At 42.9% G+C, this 16,830-nt stretch overlaps 1 protein-coding gene across 2 annotated transcripts in view; it reads right to left on the bottom strand.

The window, feature by feature from the left end:
* Window positions 1-16,830, bottom strand: part of CYFIP1 (cytoplasmic FMR1 interacting protein 1) — a 108,804-nt gene that overhangs the window by 42,981 nt on the left and 48,993 nt on the right. The window contains exons 13-16 of one of the 2 annotated variants that reach the window (XM_056555868.1): window positions 16,569-16,694; window positions 15,360-15,526; window positions 12,475-12,622; window positions 1,206-1,353 (exon numbers count right to left, since the gene is read on the bottom strand). In XM_056555868.1, the coding sequence (XP_056411843.1) occupies window positions 1,206-1,353; window positions 12,475-12,622; window positions 15,360-15,526; window positions 16,569-16,694 (589 nt within the window). Of the gene's footprint in view, window positions 1-236; window positions 391-1,205; window positions 1,354-12,474; window positions 12,623-15,359; window positions 15,527-16,568; window positions 16,695-16,830 lie in introns of both variants that reach the window. The other variant, XM_056555867.1, reaches the window with a different exon arrangement.

Genomic DNA, 16,830 nt, shown 5'->3' with positions numbered 1-16,830 from the left:
CACACAAACATAAGAACATGGTAAAATAAACATAACATGGTAAAATAAACCTGAAGAACTGGATCTTTCTTATGATAGTTTTGGTGGACAGATGAATGCTCTAACACATGCGTAAAGGTCTACTATTAGTTTTGGTTGTACCTTGCAGGTAAAAGCCCCTTTCTTGTGTGCCATATTTAAGAACAAGCAAAGAAAGCAGTCACAAGAGGATGGCTAGAATCATGCCATGACCTTACCACTGAAATTAAGCAAGTGTGTGTAGAAGAATGATTCACGGTGAAATTTTTCTATATCCAATATGGTTGGACCCTCTAGGCTACTTCTTAGCGTTTTCTTGGAACCACTTTTATCAGCAATGAGTGACTCTAGCATGGTTCTCACCATGTAAAGCTGTGTCATTTAAAAGGAAAGGCATTCACAAATGGAGAGATACAAGAAAGGAGAAAACAACATACATTAAAACAAAGGCAAGATCAGAAACATTTGATTTTACCACACTCAAAGTTCAGTCCTGTGCCATTTAGATGTTGGGAGGCAAAGGAGTCGATGTACTTGAGGTTTTTATCATGTAATGGTAAATTTAACACAGAATACCACTTGCCTATTCACTAGGGACCAGTGGCTCTAGACTGAAATAGTGGCACCCAAGTACAGCGACTAAATGACAGACTGGAGTTAAAGGAGAAGTGCTATCCAGAAGTTTTTTGTACCATTATGCCCATGCTGCCAGCATCTAAAACATCCAATTGGACTCACCTGATACATTTCCCTCAGTGCTCCGGTATGGCCACTACAGTCTTTTGCCGCAGTCTTCTGGTTGCTGGGGCTCAATGAATATCACTGCCGTTCAGCCTATCGACAGCCAAGGCGGGACATTGCATCGGCTGATGAGCAGTGTGATGCGATAAATACGGGCAACCAGGAAGAAGACTGCAGTGGAGGACTGGAGAGGTGATACCGGGGCACCGTGAGTGGCAGCAGGTGAGTCCAGTTTTTGGTTTTAGATGAAGCATGGCCTTAATGGTACAAAAACTTCTGCACTGGACTTCTACTTTAAGGAGAGTGGAAAATTGTATATATATCTTCCATTACAATTTGCATTTGTTTAGAGCAAAGATCAGCTTACACACCATGATCGTTTCTATGCACTGAACATGAGCATATGAACATTTTATTTAAACAGGGTAAAATAAAGATCGTCTTACCACCAAAGTTTAAAAGAGTTGGATAGGAGTAGGACTGCCTCAGAAACTTTTTTACCACAAGCAACAACTTTTCCATCCCCAGAGACTTAAGCTGTTTGAACAGCTCTGCAGAGCTCAGGGATTCTGCCATTGTGCGTACCATGAAGAGCTGAAAACCAACGGGTAGGAGCGAAAGAAGACCAAGGAAACGGGGGATAAAGTGGTAGGAAGAGTAAAATCAGAAAGGAAAGATTAGTGTGTTAGCAAAACAAAAACTATGGGGGAGATTTATCAAAACCTGTGAAGAATGGAGCAGTTGCCACTAGCAACTTTTATTTTTAGGAAAGGTCTCTAAAAAATGAAAAAAGCAAACTAAATGGTTGCTTCAGGCAACTGCACATCTCTTCCTCTACACAGGTTTTAACAAATCTCCCCATATGTCTAAAGTGACCTTTTGGTTATTTTACTCAAATTTGTCTTTGTTTAGAAAATAAACTCTAAGCTAAGATGTAATGAATCTCTGACTTGAAGCCAATGTAAATCAAAGATAATAAAGGCTATTCCCCAATATACAATCATCACATACAGTTCTAGGCTTTAACCTCTTCAGAAAAAACATTTGTAGGGTGAAACTGAAAAAAATTATTAAGTTATCTTTATTCTGTAGGCCCACACAATTACAACGATACGCAATGTATGTTTTTTTCTATTTTAACCCCTTAAGGACTCAGCCCATTTTGGCCTTAAGGACTCAGACAATTTAATTTTTACGTTTTCATTTTTTCCTCCTCGCCTTCTAAAAATCATAACTCTTATATTTTCATCCACAGACTAGTATGAGGGCTTATTTTTTGCGTGACCAGTTGTCCTTTGTAATGACATCACTCATTATATCATAAAATGTATGGCGCAACCAAAAAACACTATTTTTGTGGGGAAATTAAAATGAAAAACGCAATTTTGCTAATTTTGGAACGTTTTGTTTTCACGCCGTACAATTTCTGGTAAATATGACATGTGTTCTTTATTCTGAGGGTCAATACGATTAAAATGATACCCATTATTATATACTTTTATATTATTGTTGCGCTTAAAAAAAAATCACAAACTTTTTAACCAAATTAGTACGTTTATAATCCCTTTATTTTGATGACCTATAACTTTTTTATTTTTCAGTATAAGCGGCGGTATGGGGGCTCATTTTATGCGCCATGATCTGTACTTTTTTTTGATACCACATTTGTATATAAAAAACTTTTAATACATTTTTTATAATTTTTTTTTTAATAAAATGTATTAAAAAAGTAGGAATTTTGGACTTTTTAAAATTTTTTTCGTTCACGCCGTTCACCGTACGGGATCATTAACATTTTATTTTAATAGTTCGGACATTTACGCACGCGGCGATACCAAATATGTCTATAAAAAATGTTTTTTACGCTTTTTGGGGGTAAAATAGGAAAAAACGGACGTTTTACTTTTTTATTGGGGGAGGGGATTTTTCACTTTTTTTTTACTTTTACTTTTACATTTTTTTACATTTTTTTTTACACTTGAATAGTCCCCATAGGGGACTATTCATAGCAATACCATGATTGCTAATACTGATCTGTTCTATGTATAGGACATAGAACAGATCAGTATTATCGGTCATCTCCTGCTCTGGTCTGCTCGATCACAGACCAGAGCAGGAGACGCCGGAAGCCGCACGGAGGAAGGTGAGGGGACCTCCGTGCGGCGTTATGAATGATCGGATCCCCGCAGCAGCGCTGCGGGCGATCCGATCGTTCATTTTAATCGCGAACTCCCGCAGATGCCGGGATCTGTATTGATCCCGGCACCTGAGGGGTTAATGGCGGACGCCCGCGAGATCGCGGGCGTCGGCCATTGCCGGCGGGTCCCTGGCTGCGATTAGCAGCCGGGATCAGCCGCGCATGACACGGGCATCGCTCCGATGCCCGCGGTTATGCTTAGGACGTAAATGTACGTCCTGGTGCGTTAAGTACCACCTCACCAGGACGTACATTTACGTCCTGCGTCCTTAAGGGGTTAAAAGTTAAAAAGATTATAAATTATAATAATTTTTTGTAATATTTATTTCCTTAATTCTGACATATTTAGAAATACCGTATTTATCGGCGTATAACATGCACTGGCGTATAACACGCACCCCCATTTTAACAGAGAGATTTAAGTAAATAAAATAAAATGTTAAATAAATGACTTGGACTAAATGCCACATCATCATCCCCCCCCAACTTCGTTTTCTTCTGCACCTCAGTTTGGTCCCGTCCCCTCCAGTGCCACATCATTCCTTCCCTTTTATCAGTCCCTGTGCCAAATTTACCCCTCTCATCGCGACCCTCCATGTCTCATCATCCTCCCGTGTCTCATCATTTCCCCGTCATAGACCACCGCTAGCCATACAGACATTAAGCATTTAGTGCCCCCCCCACCATCATTTCCCCGTCTCATCATGTCCCCATCATTCCCCCCACCCTGTCTCATCATCCCCCCCAACCTGTCTCATCATCCCCCCATCATCCCCCCTTCATCATTTCCCCGTCTCATCATCCCCCATCATTTTCCCTCAACATCCCCCCACCCTGTCTCATCATGTCCCCCCATCTTTCCCCCCCTCATCACCCCCCACCCTGTCTCATCATGTCCCCCATCATCCCCCCCTCATCATTTCCCCGTCTCATCCCCCCCTCATCATTTCCCCATCTCATCCCATCATTTCCCCGTCTCATCCCCCCCTCATCATTTCCCCGTCTCATCCCATCATTCCCCCCCCATCATCATTTCCCCCCTGTCTCATTCCCCGTCTCATCCCCCCCTCATCATTTCCCCCCGTCTCATCCCCCCCCTCATCATTTCCCCCCGTCTCATCCCCCCCCTCATCATTTCCCCCCGTCTCATCCCCCCCCTCATCATTTCCCCCCGTATCATTTCCCCCCGTCTCATCCCCCCCCTCATCATTTCCCCCCCCCTCATCCCCCCCCTCATCATTTCCCCCCCCCCCCTCATCCCCCCCCTCATCATTTCCCCCCCCCCCTCATCCCCCCCCTCATCATTTCCCCCCCCCCTCATCCCCCCCCTCATCATTTCCCCCCCCCCTCATCCCCCCCTCATCATTTCCCCCCCCCCTCATCCCCCCCCTCATCATTTCCCCCCGTCTCATCCCCCCCCCTCATCATTTCCCCCCGTCTCATCCCCCCCCTCATCATTTCCCCCGTCGCATCCCCCCCTCATCATTTCCCCCCGTCTCATCCCCCTCCTCATTTCCCCCCGTCTCATCCCCCTCCTCATCATTTCCCCCCGTCTCATCCCCCTCCTCATCATTTCCCCCCCGTCTCATCCCCCCCCCTCATCATTTCCCCCCCGTCTCATCCCCCCCTCTCATCATTTCCCCCCGTCTCATCCCCCCCCTCATCATTTCCCCCCGTCTCATCCCCCCCCCTCATTTCCCCCCGTCTCATCCCCCCCCCCTCATCATTTCCCCTCGTCTCATCCCCCCCCCTCATCATTTCCCCTCGTCTCATCCCCCCCCCTCATCATTTCCCCCTCATCATTTCCCCCTCATCATTTCCCCCCTCATCATTTCCCCGTCTCATCCCCCCCTCATCATTTCCCCCCTCATCATTTCCCCCTGTCTCATCCCCCCCTCATCATTTCCCCCTGTCTCATCCCCCCCCTCATCATTTCCCCCTGTCTCATCCCCCTCATCATTTCCCCCTGTCTCATCCCCCCCCCCTCATCATTTCCCCCTGTCTCATCCCCCCCCCCCCTCATCATTTCCCCCTGTCTCATCCCCCCCTCATCATTTCCCCCTGTCTCATCCCCCCCTCATCATTTCCCCGTCTCATCCCCCCCCCCCTCATCATTTCCCCCTGTCTCATCCCCCCCCTCATCATTTCCCCCTGTCTCATCCCCCCCCCTCATCATTTCCCCCTGTCTCATCCCCCCCCTCATCATTTCCCCCTGTCTCATCCCCCCCCTCATCATTTCCCCCTGTCTCATCCCCCCCCTCATCATTTCCCCCTGTCTCATCCCCCCCCCTCATCATTTCCCCCTGTCTCATCCCCCCATCATTCCCCTCCCCTCATAATTTCCCCGTCTCATCATCCCCCCATCATGTTCCTCCTATGGCATCCAGTGGTCTTCCACCTGCGGACCTCCAGATGTTGCAAGGTCCACAGGTTGAAGACCACTGTTCCCCTTTCCTTACTTGCGCTTCGGCTGTCTTGCGGGCTGCGGGGTCAGTGAAGCAGATGAGTTACGTCCTCTACCGGCTTCTCTGTGCGGCATCAGGGATGTCGCTTTTCGGCGGCGTGAGTGATGCCGCACAGAGAAGCTGGCAGAGGACGTAACTCATCTGCTTCACTGCCCGCAAGACTCGCCGCCTGACCTGACCTGCCGAAGCGCAGGCAGGTAAGGAAAATAAACAAAACTATAAAAAGCAGGGAAACGGGGAATGATGAGGGAGGGAAAATGAAAAGTAAATCTCACTTGTTTTCTCCCACACTATCCACAGATACTGGTGGATAGTGTGGGAGACGCTGATTAAAAGGTAGGGCAGATCCGGACAAGGTAGGGCTCATTTTAATCAGCGTCTCCCGCACTTTCCACCAGTACCTGTGGATAGTGCGGGAGAAAACAAGTGACAGTGCGGGGAGGAGACGCCGCTGGTCACTGATTTAAAGTGGCCGCGGCCGTGCTGTTAATACTTAACAAGCAAACGCTGCTGCGGCCTCTTTAAATCAGTGACCAGAAGATTTATCGGCGTATAACAAGCAGGCTGACTTTTTGCCTTAAATTTAAGTTTTAAAAGTGATAAATACGGTATCCTATATGTGGCCCTAGAGTGCTAAATGACTTACACACAGGCCTCAGAAATGACTGAACACCTAGTTAATTTTGGGGCTTCTTTTAAGTAAGGATATTTTATAGGCATCTCAAGATGCAAAGGTCTTGGGATGGCAAAATATTTTTACGAGACAAATGTTTTCATTGGTACAATTTTGAGGTACAGGTGACACTGATTGGTTTTTATTCCATTAATTTTTTTTAAATCAGGAGGCACGTATATATAAAAAAAATTACTATTTTTTTAAATCGATTGTGTGGTTTTTGTATTTTCTATTGGCTGTAGAAATGCTGTAGAAATGACAGGTTAACTTTATTCAGCAGGTTGGTACGATTACGATAATACCTAATTTATATATATTTGCGCCTTAAAAATTATTTGTTTCTTTAAAATGGAGCTGTTATTGCAGGATAAGTTTTTTGCACATTTTTTTACATTTTTAATATGGAGGATTACAAAAAAGCAATTTATTTATTTATTTATTTATTTTTTTTTTTTACGGTGTTCACTGTGCTGTATAAATATAACTTTATTCTGCCTTACATGTTAGTTCATCGCCATATTCTATAAGCCGTTTTTTAATTTATTTTTTACATATAACATTTTGATCAAAAGCATTCTGACTGAGTATTTTTATTTAATTTATTTATTTATAGCTTTCATCATGCAGATTGTTACAGATTGTTACAGATGCCAAATACATGTATATTTTTGCTTAGTTTTTTGTTAAAAATATCATTCTTAATGGGGAAAAGGAGGATTGTGCAAACTTATTTTTTATTTATTATTTTTACAACTATTCATTTTTTACTTAAAATGTACTTTTATTTTATTGTCCCACTAGAGGACTTGACTGTGTGGGCTTTTATTTCCACATATAATAATACAGATCTGTACTGCAGTGTATTATGCCTGTCAGTGCTTCACTAATGGCATAGCCCATCATACTATGGCTCAGATATCTGTTGTCATGGCTACCTTCAGTGCTCTGCGATTGATTTCCGGGCGCCGATATAGAACAGAGGGAGTTCCCTCTTCTGCAACCCTAATAAATGCCGTGGTCGCACTGACCGCAGCATCTGAAGGGTTAACTGTCAGAACCGGAGTGCAGCTCTGCTCCTAACAGTTGCAGGGCCCGGCCGGCAATGTGTGACGCGACTCTACATTCATGAGCATGAATGCACCACTAAAATAAACATACAATTACGTTTTTGAGCCTTAAGGGATTACTATCAGAGTAAAAAAAAAGGCACAGCCAGGGGCAGATATCCTAAGGGATTACTATCAGAGTAAAAACGGCACAGCCAGGAGCAGATATCCTAAGTTGAGATGTAACGGATGATTTTGTAGCAAGTCCATATGTGATATAGAGTAAAACCCACAACAAATCCAAAAATGTAAAAATCTACAGTTTTTCCCTCCTTTAATTGTGAATATATCTTCAAACCCCCATTTACATGTATTGTCAAACATTTGTCATGTAAGATCTGAACCAAAAATCCACAACAAATCTATCAGATGTGGCCTTATAATAGACTGGAAATGAACTATTATTTTTATATTAGCAAGCTGTAGACTGCACACATTGCTGGAGCTTAAATGTGGTGTCATGTGTTATAAAAAATGTGGTGTTTGATAATAGTTCTGCAGGATTAATACCTCATTTGTAAAGAAAACCAGAAAGGGTATAGGGACCTGCCTACTAATACTTTAGTGGCTTCAAGTCTTAGAATCCTTGTTTTATGGAATATCATGTGGGCACTTTCATGCGTAAAGGTCATCATAAAACAGAGTAGAACATAGTCACATTAATTTTGTTATTACAGTCATGGCCGTAAATGTTGTTACCCCTGAAATTTTTCTAGAAAATAAAGTATTTCTCACAGAAAAGGATTGCAGTAACACGTTTGTTTCCTTTGTGTGTATTGGAACAAAACCAAAAAAGGGAGGAAAAAAAGCTAATATGACATAATGTCACACCAAACTCCCAAAATGGGCTGGACCAAATTATTGGCACCCTTTGGAAAAAAATAACTGAAATCAGTTGTTTCCTATAACCATCAATAAGCTTCTTACACCTCTCAGCAGGATTGTTGCACCACTCTTCCTTTGCAAACTGCTCCAGGTCTCTCTTATTGGAAGGGCAGCTTTTCCCAACAGCAATTTTAAAGGGGTATTCCAGGAAAAAACTTTCTTTTATATATCAACTGGCTCCAGAAAGTTAAACAGATTTGTAAATTACTTCTATTAAAAAATCTTAATCCTTTCAGTACTTATGAGCTTCTGAAGTTAAAGGAAATCTGCAGCGTGATTAACACTTATCCCCTATCCACAGGATAGGGGATAAGTGTTTGGTCGCGGGGGGTCCGACCGCTGGGACCCCCTGTGATCTCCTGTACGGGGCCGCGGCTGTCCCGTGCAGGGGGCGTGCCGGCCGCAGCATGACATTGCAGCCGGCACGCCTCCTCCATACATCTCTATGGGAGAGGCGGGGAGGCAGCGTTCGTGCCTCCCCGTCTCCCCCATAGAACTGTATGGGGACAGGGAGGAGACTAGCTCACCATGAGCACTAATGGCGGCGCCCCGTTAGGGAGATCGCGGAGGGGTCCCAGCGGTCGGACCCCCCGCAATCAAACACTTATCCCCTATCCTGTGGATAGGGGATAAGTGTCATACCGCTGCAGTTGTCCTTTAAGGTTGCTCTTTTCTGGCTAAATCCTCTCTGATGACACCTGTCTCGGGAAACGCCCAGTTTCGAAGCAAATCCCCATAGCAAACCTCTTCTAAACTGGGCGTTTCCCGAGACAGGTGTCATCAGAGAGGATTTAGACAGAAATGAACAACCTTAACTTCAGAAGCTCATAAGTACTGAAAGGATTAAGATTTTTATATAAAAAAGTTTTTTCCTGGAATACCCCTTTAAGATCTCTCCACAGGTGTTCAATGGGATTTAGATCTGGACTCATTGCTGGCCACTTCAGAACTCTCCAGCGCTTTGTTGCCATCCATTTCTGGGTGCTTTTTGTGGTTTTGGTCATTGTCCTGCTGGAAGACCCAAGAGCTCAGACGCAAACCCAGCTTTCTGACACTGGGCTGTACAGTACGATCCAAAATCCATTGGTAATCCTCAGATTTCATGATGCCTTGCACACATTCAAGGCACCCAGTGCCAAAGGCAGCAGAACAACCCAAAAACATCATTGAACCTCCACCATATTTCACTGTAGGTACTGTATTCTTTTCTTTGTAGGCCTCATTCCGTTTTCAGTAAACAGTAGAATGATGTGCTTTACCAAAAAGCTCTATCTTGGTCTCATCTGTCCACAAGACGTTTTCCCAGAAGGATTTTGGCTTACTCAAGCTCATTTTGGCAAAATGTAGTCTTGCTTTTTTATGTCTCTGTGTCAGCAGTGGGATCCTCCTGGGTCTCCTGCCATAGCGTTTCATTTCATTTAAATGTCGACTGATAGTTCGTGCTGACACTGATGCTCCCTGAACCTGCAGGACAGCTTGAATATCTTTGGAACTTGTTTGGGGCTGCTTATCCACCATCCAGACTATCCTGCGTTGACACCTTTCATCTATTTTTCTCTTCTGTCCACGCCCAGGGAGACTAGCCACAGTGCCATGGGTTGCAAACTTCTTAAAATGTTGCGCACTGTGGACAAAGGCAAATCTAGATCTCTGGAGATGGACTTGTAACCTTGAGATTGTTGGTATTTTTCCACAATTTTGGTTCTCAAGTCCTCAGACAGTTTTCTTCTCTTTCTGTTGTCCATGTTTAGTGTGGCACACATACACACAATGCAAAGACTAAGTGAACTCTCCTTTTTATCTGCTTTCAGGTGTGATTTTTATATTGCCCACACCTGTTACTTACCCCGGGTGAGTTTAAAGGAGCATCACAAACTTTAAACAAGTTTTGAAAGGGTGCCAATAATTTTATCCAGCCCATTTTTGGAGTTTGGTGTGACATTATGTTCAATTTGTTTTTTTCCTCTCTTTTATGGTTTAGTTCCAATACACACAAAGGGAATAAACATGTGTATAGCAAAACATGTGTTACTGCAATCCTTTTCTGTGAGAAATACTTCATTTTCTAAAAAAATGTCAGGGGTGCCAACATTTACCACCATGACGGTGTGTCTGGACATACTGCTTTCCATAAACTACTAATTTTGTTTCTAGAGATTATTAGATCATTTTGAGAAAAATGACAAGAGCATGCAGCTGTTATTGCGAAATTTGTAGAATTTGCAGACTGCTTAGTATAGTTACCAGATAAAAACAACATCACAAGGGCTGTTAGCAGTAAAGCGACAGACAGAAGAAGGCAGCAGAACAATGCACATCCCTTCCAGCCATCAAAAGCAAAGCAAGAGGGAAGAAAACAGAAGAAAACATTGGTGGTAATCGATTGGTTTAAATGGAAGATTAACCTTTTCATCCTCGTATTAACTGAAGCAGCTGAAAATCACTTCATTCCCAATTCCCATCCATCATTTTATTAAAATTACAAACAAAAAAATATATATAGTTAGGTCAAATTAATAGCAATTTATACATTTTTAACTTTTCACGTACAATTACATAATGGCTGAGACATGCATATCACGTAATACATGCAATATAAGCAGGACACCCAAACAGAATTACTACAGTCTACTGTTAAGGCTGGGTTCACACTGCATGGGGAGCGGCCGCGATGTGTGCGAGTACACTGCACATGGGTGCGGCGACTCGCACATCGCAGCGTGTCTGCTCGTACGAGCAGGCACAGCTTGAGGCACAATGTAGGGGTCCATTGTCGGCAGATCCACAGCGTAAAATACACTGCGGATCAGTCCGTGTCAATCTCTTCTTAGGATTTATTCACATGTACAGTAGTCTGCGCAGATTTGATGCGTAGGATTTGTAAATAACAATTAGAAGCTGTGCTCAGTCATTTAGTTTACATTGAGATCTGCAGCAGAAAATCTTAACTATTAAATTCTGCGCATCAAATATGTGCAGGATACTGTACGTGTGAATGTACCCTTAAAAAGAAAACTAATGTGTTAATGAATATGAATGCTAAAAACACAGCAGAATTGGTATGCTGGTCTAGAATGGTGGCAAACAAAAATAAGTGTACTGTAACAGAAATAAAGAAATGGAGACAAAAATGCAGTGTGAACCAGCCTTAGAGTAGGGTCACACACAGCGTATCCGCAGCGCAGTGGCAAATACGCTGTGCATTCTCCTATAAAGCAGACAGAAAGGACTAACCATGACAGCCCTGTGTGTGCAGTGAGGTCCTAACTGCACAGACAGGGCTGCAGCGGGTAGCCCTGTGTGTCTGCTCATAGGAGAATATGCTACGGTTTTCCTGCTGCGCAGCAGATTTCACACAGCATGAAATGCGCTGCATATACGCCGTGTGTGACCCTACCCTTATGGTGTAATGGTCTACTATAATTATAGATGATATTTTACAAATAATTTAGCTGCCATCTAAAAGCGGACATTAAAGGGGTACTCCGCCCCTAGACATCTTATCCCCTATCCAAGGATGGCGATAAGATGTCTGATTGCAGGGGTCCCGCTGCTGGGGACCCCCGCGATCTCACCTGCAGCCCCCCCCCCCCGAGTCATCAGCCCTCCGGAGCTAGGTTTGCTTCGAAGCTGATGACTCCCGATACAGGGATCGGCGGTTCATGATGTCATAGTTCCACCCCTGACATCACACCCCACCCCCTTAATGCAAGTCTATGGGCGGGGGCTTTACTTACCATGCCCCCTCCCATAGACTTGCATTAAGGAGGCGTGGCGTGACGGCATGAGGGGGCAGAGCCATGACGTCACGAACCTCCAGACCCTGTCATCAGCCACGGAGCAAACTTAGCTCTGGAGAGCTGATGACTCGGGGGGCTGCAGGAGAGATCACGGAGGTCCCCAGCAGAGGGACCCCTTCAATCAGACACCTTATCTCCTATCCTTGGATAGGGGATAACATGTCTCGGGGTGGAGTACCCCTTTAAGGGTTGTTTGGAATTTAAACTTTTCTAACAACTTGAAAATGTTATAAAAGGAAAAAAAATATTGCACCCCAATTAAATTTATGGCTTGTCCTGTAGCAATGACGTCCCATCCATCATACACCTACCCCCTGCAGCCAAACACATTTAGAGCAGTACATGAGGCCAGTTATTGGCTGTTGTCATGTAAATGGTTTATTAGCTGCAGTGGTCACACAAAGGATGTACAGTATGAGAAATCATTGCTGCAAATCATTTCCAGCTCTTACAAAATCCTGATCATTCTGTACGAGAATGCAATGTCTACATAAGATAATCTCTTATCAATAAAAGTATTACTTTCTATCTTCAAAATGGGTTAAATACTATCCTAGGTATTAGTAAAGGTTAAAAAAGTGTGTACCTGAGTGCTGGATGGTCCTACTGCACGTCTAGGAACTTTGATATCAAACCCTGTCTTAGGATCTTTCTCTCCCCTAAGGGCAGGGTCATTGAATGGTTCACATCCTGCACCCCAGTCACAAACTGTTTTTCTGATTGCCTGAAGGACACTAAAAAGAAGCATATATACAATAAAGAAACATGGTGGCAACATCAGAATGTAATATGCATGTTGTGTCCAATTTTCCTCCCACACTATGGATTGGATAACTGACTTCCTAGGACAGTGGTGTCCAAACTGTGGCCCTCCAGATGTTGCAAAACTACAACTCCCAGCATTGGACAGCTGTTGCAACATCGGGAGGGCCACAATTTGGGCACCACTGTCCTAGGAAATAAACAGGTGTGTGTGAGAAATGGGAGCTACATTGTGAGCTCCACTGGGAAAAATGTATGAAAAACACTGAAATGTGCTAAACATGTAATGATATATTAAAGAATTAGCAATTTTGTATACATTGTGGGATGATTTACTCGGATTCCCTAGGACTTGGACATTAGGGTCTATGCAGAGCCCACTACTACACTATACATACAAGCAGTGTGCCTTGTGTGATATACAAAATGGAATCTTAACCCCTTAAGAACCATGAGGGACATTTATCAATGTTTGCTTATGTATTTTTTTATTTTTATTTTTTCCTTAATTTTTTTTTGCTTATGTGTGACTTATTTATCAACTGGTTTCAGCCTGTTGATAATTTTGTTTCACGTAAGCAATTTTTCCTTTTTTACTTTGGTTGTAGCTTTTTCTGCTCCATGTTTGAGCTGGAGTAAATTTAGTAAATTTTTCACCCTGTTGCGACTTTTTTTTGCGCAGTTGCGACTGTCGCAGTTAATAAATACCTGACTACCCGTAGTCCATTTTAAAAATATTACTACGTAGTTAATCTTTGGAAAACTTGCTTTTCTCGCTTTACAGTCAAAATGTTGCAAGAAAAATCGCGTAGTCGCAGTTGCGACAATTTTGCGACAATTATAGTAAAGAAAACCTGACTAAACACGTTGATAAATGTCCATACATGTGTTTTTCCGTTTTTGCACTTTTGTTTTTTCCTCATCTCCTTCTAAAAGTCATAACGCTTTCAATTTTGCACCTACAGACTCATATGAAGGCTTTTTTTTTTTGCACCAATTGTACTTTGTAATTAAATTGTAACATCCACGCTCCGGCCAGACACGCTGGCCATGAGCGCTCTGTCATGTCCCCGCTGCCGCCAGTGCTGGGATTCGCATCGCGGGACGCGTCCGCATGCGAATCCCAGCCCGTCACTCACCTCCCTGTCCTCGCAACCCCAATGCGCATGCCCCCTCCTCCTAGGGCACACGCTTAAAGGGCCAGTGCTCATTAAGTCAAGTGTCTACACCTGCACCCTGGTCCTTACATATCAGCTCCTCCCTTGGTTTCCTGCCAGATCTTTGGTTGTCTATTGCCATAGTGAAAGTTCTGTGTCTCCGTTACTGAGTACCTGTTCCTTGCTACCTTCCTACCCTGCACCTGTGTTCCTGCCCTGACCTACTGCCATCTTGCCACGTCCTGCCAGTCTCCTTCTGTGCCACGCCACCTCCCAGCTACCAGTGTGGACGAGTCGTGCCAGGGGTAGCAACCTGGGTGCCACCTGCCGCAGCAAGACTATCCCGCTTTGTGGCGGGCTCCGGTTAAAACCAGCGGCACCTTAGACTCCGCTCCCTGGCACGGCTCACGTCATCATCCACACAGGCCCAGAGGATCCACCACCTGCCGTGACCATAATATACATCAATCATTTCACCACAAAATTTACAGCGAACTCGAAATAAATATTTGCAGGGTAAAATTGGGGGGAAAAAAACCCGCAATTTTGTAAATTTTGGGGGCTTCCGATTCTACGCAGTGCACTTTTCGGTAAAAATGACACCATATATTTATTCTGTAAGTCCATACAGTTACAATGAAACCCAATTTATATAGGTATTTCTTTATATTACTACTTTAAAAAATTATAATTACATGCACCAAAATTAGTATTTTAAAATTGCCCTCTTCTGACCCCTATAACTTTATTTTTCTGTATATGGGGATGTATGAGGGCTCATTTTTGCGCCATGATCTGAAGTTTTTATTGGTACAATTTTTGTTATGATGGGTCTTATTGATCATTGTTTATAAAAAAAAATTTGAGTATACAAAGTGAACAAAAATACGCAATTTTGGACTTTGGTATTTTATTATTATATTTTTTATATGGAATTTGGGAAAAGGGGGGGTTTAAACTTTTAATAAGGAAGGGGTTAATGTGTGTGTTTCTAAAAACTTTTATAAACTTTTTTTTTTTTTACACTTTTAGGAGGAGTCATTAGATTCCTCATACAGATCAATGACGTTCCAGAGAACCACATTGATCTGTGTGATCTGTGCTCCATTGATTAAGTCTCGTCCTGCCTGCTTATCAATGCGACAGCTGGGACCAGCAAGGAAGCAAAGGTAATCCCTCTGGCTACCTCCACAGTGGATCAGCATTCAGGAACTCAATGTTCCGGATGCTGGGGAGCAAAGTAACCCTTTAAAGGGGCCGTGAGGAAAGTGAACAGGACACTGCTGTAGTACCTTGCAGCATCATTACCAATAATATGTAGAGTGCACTGACAAAGCATTTGGGAACATACCAAAGGTGCCGGAAGGTGTCTAATCTAATTTGTAAAGCAAAGATAACCCCTTTAATTGTCGAAGAAACAAACTGTCCCCAGAAAAGTAAAAATGCAGGTTAATAAATGGGGTTGTCCACAAATGGTTGACTTTACTTCACACATTCCATGGACTGCACTGATACGAAGTGAAATATAGGTGAAAGAAAATTAAGTCCACACCTTTGGATGACATTTTTCTTTTTCTTAATAGCTTGTCTCAGTGGTTCCCGCAAGGTAACCTGAGCAAAATCCTGCAATGCTGCATAAATAGTATGACGAATGGCATGGTTAAACACACTCTCCATCCGACCCATCAGAACTTGCAAGCCTTTAATCATGGCAATCACCTACAGACAGAAAAATGTGACATTGACATTATTCAAGCTTGTTAAAGCCAACCTGAGGTAGATCAATAAATACTCCTTCAAGTCCTTTATAATAATATTACAGATACAGGTCTCAGACTGACCAAGGGTTGGATCCCCTGAACTGACAGCTGTCAGATCAGGTCATCATGGCCTTCATTACATTGGTATATGTATATATTTTGTGTATGAACCATATCAGTATGCTACACTATGGTATACAGTAAAACATAGTTTTACATTTTTTTTTTTATTTTTTTTTTTAACATGGCTGGTATGTTTGTTCCTCACAACCATGACTATAGGTAGAATTTTCAGGTTTTAAAGTCTTGTTAGGCCATAACTACTCTCACTGCATAGCCCAGATTAACATGAGCATATTGTGGCCACATGTGCAGGCCTGACAATCTAATAACCTCAACTGACCGCACCACAGTACTCTATGATGCTCTCATTTGAAGACATTAGACCCACAGTCAAGCTGGGAGAAAACTATGGGGGAAATTTATCAAAACCTGTTCGGAGGAAAAGTTGCTGAGTTGCCCATAGCAACCAATCAGATCACTTCTTTTATCTTTTAGAGGCCCTAGAGTCCTTTTCAAAAATAAAAGAAGCAATCTGATTGTTTGCTATGGAAAACTCAGCAACTTTTCTTTTGGACAGGTTGATAAATCTCCTCCATATATGTCTGTAATATGCTCCCCTAAATCCTTAGTCAAAGGAAAAAGATCCACAACTGTGCCTGCCAGCTGCACATTTATTAAATGGAATACATTACTGTTCTAAAGTCAGGTGGATGCAAAGGACATCATTTTTCAACCTTCCAAAAATAGCCATCAGAGCAGCATATGTTACAGAACAGTTCCTACTGTATGATGTGATTACCATGACAGACAACAGAAGCACCAGATCAGGTAAAGCTTAGTGAGTGTGCTTCGTTTTCTAATTGGTTTTCTGCTTCCATCCTACCTATAAGACAAGCCTGCCTTCATCAATAAATATAAAAATAATATAGATGGCATACTTCCACAAGTGCAAACTTCTCTTCACTGGTGTAGTTGTAACGTGTGGCTCTCTCATACTCCTCGGCATTGTCTGGACAGTCTTTGTTAGAGTACTTATCAGTTGGGTGTACAAGCTTCCAAGAGTACTGTTAACAACACAAAAAAAAAGGGCAAAGTGAACATGGTTTTATATTTGTGTTTGCTTCCTTTACCTAATGCTATAAAGTTAATAAACCAAGTAGAAGACAAAATTAATGTTTTTATTATGGGTCCTCTAACAGT

Source organism: Hyla sarda, chromosome 2, assembly GCF_029499605.1.
Source record: "Hyla sarda isolate aHylSar1 chromosome 2, aHylSar1.hap1, whole genome shotgun sequence".
NCBI lineage: Eukaryota > Metazoa > Chordata > Amphibia > Anura > Hylidae > Hyla > Hyla sarda.
This window is presented reverse-complemented; position numbering and strand designations above follow the sequence as displayed.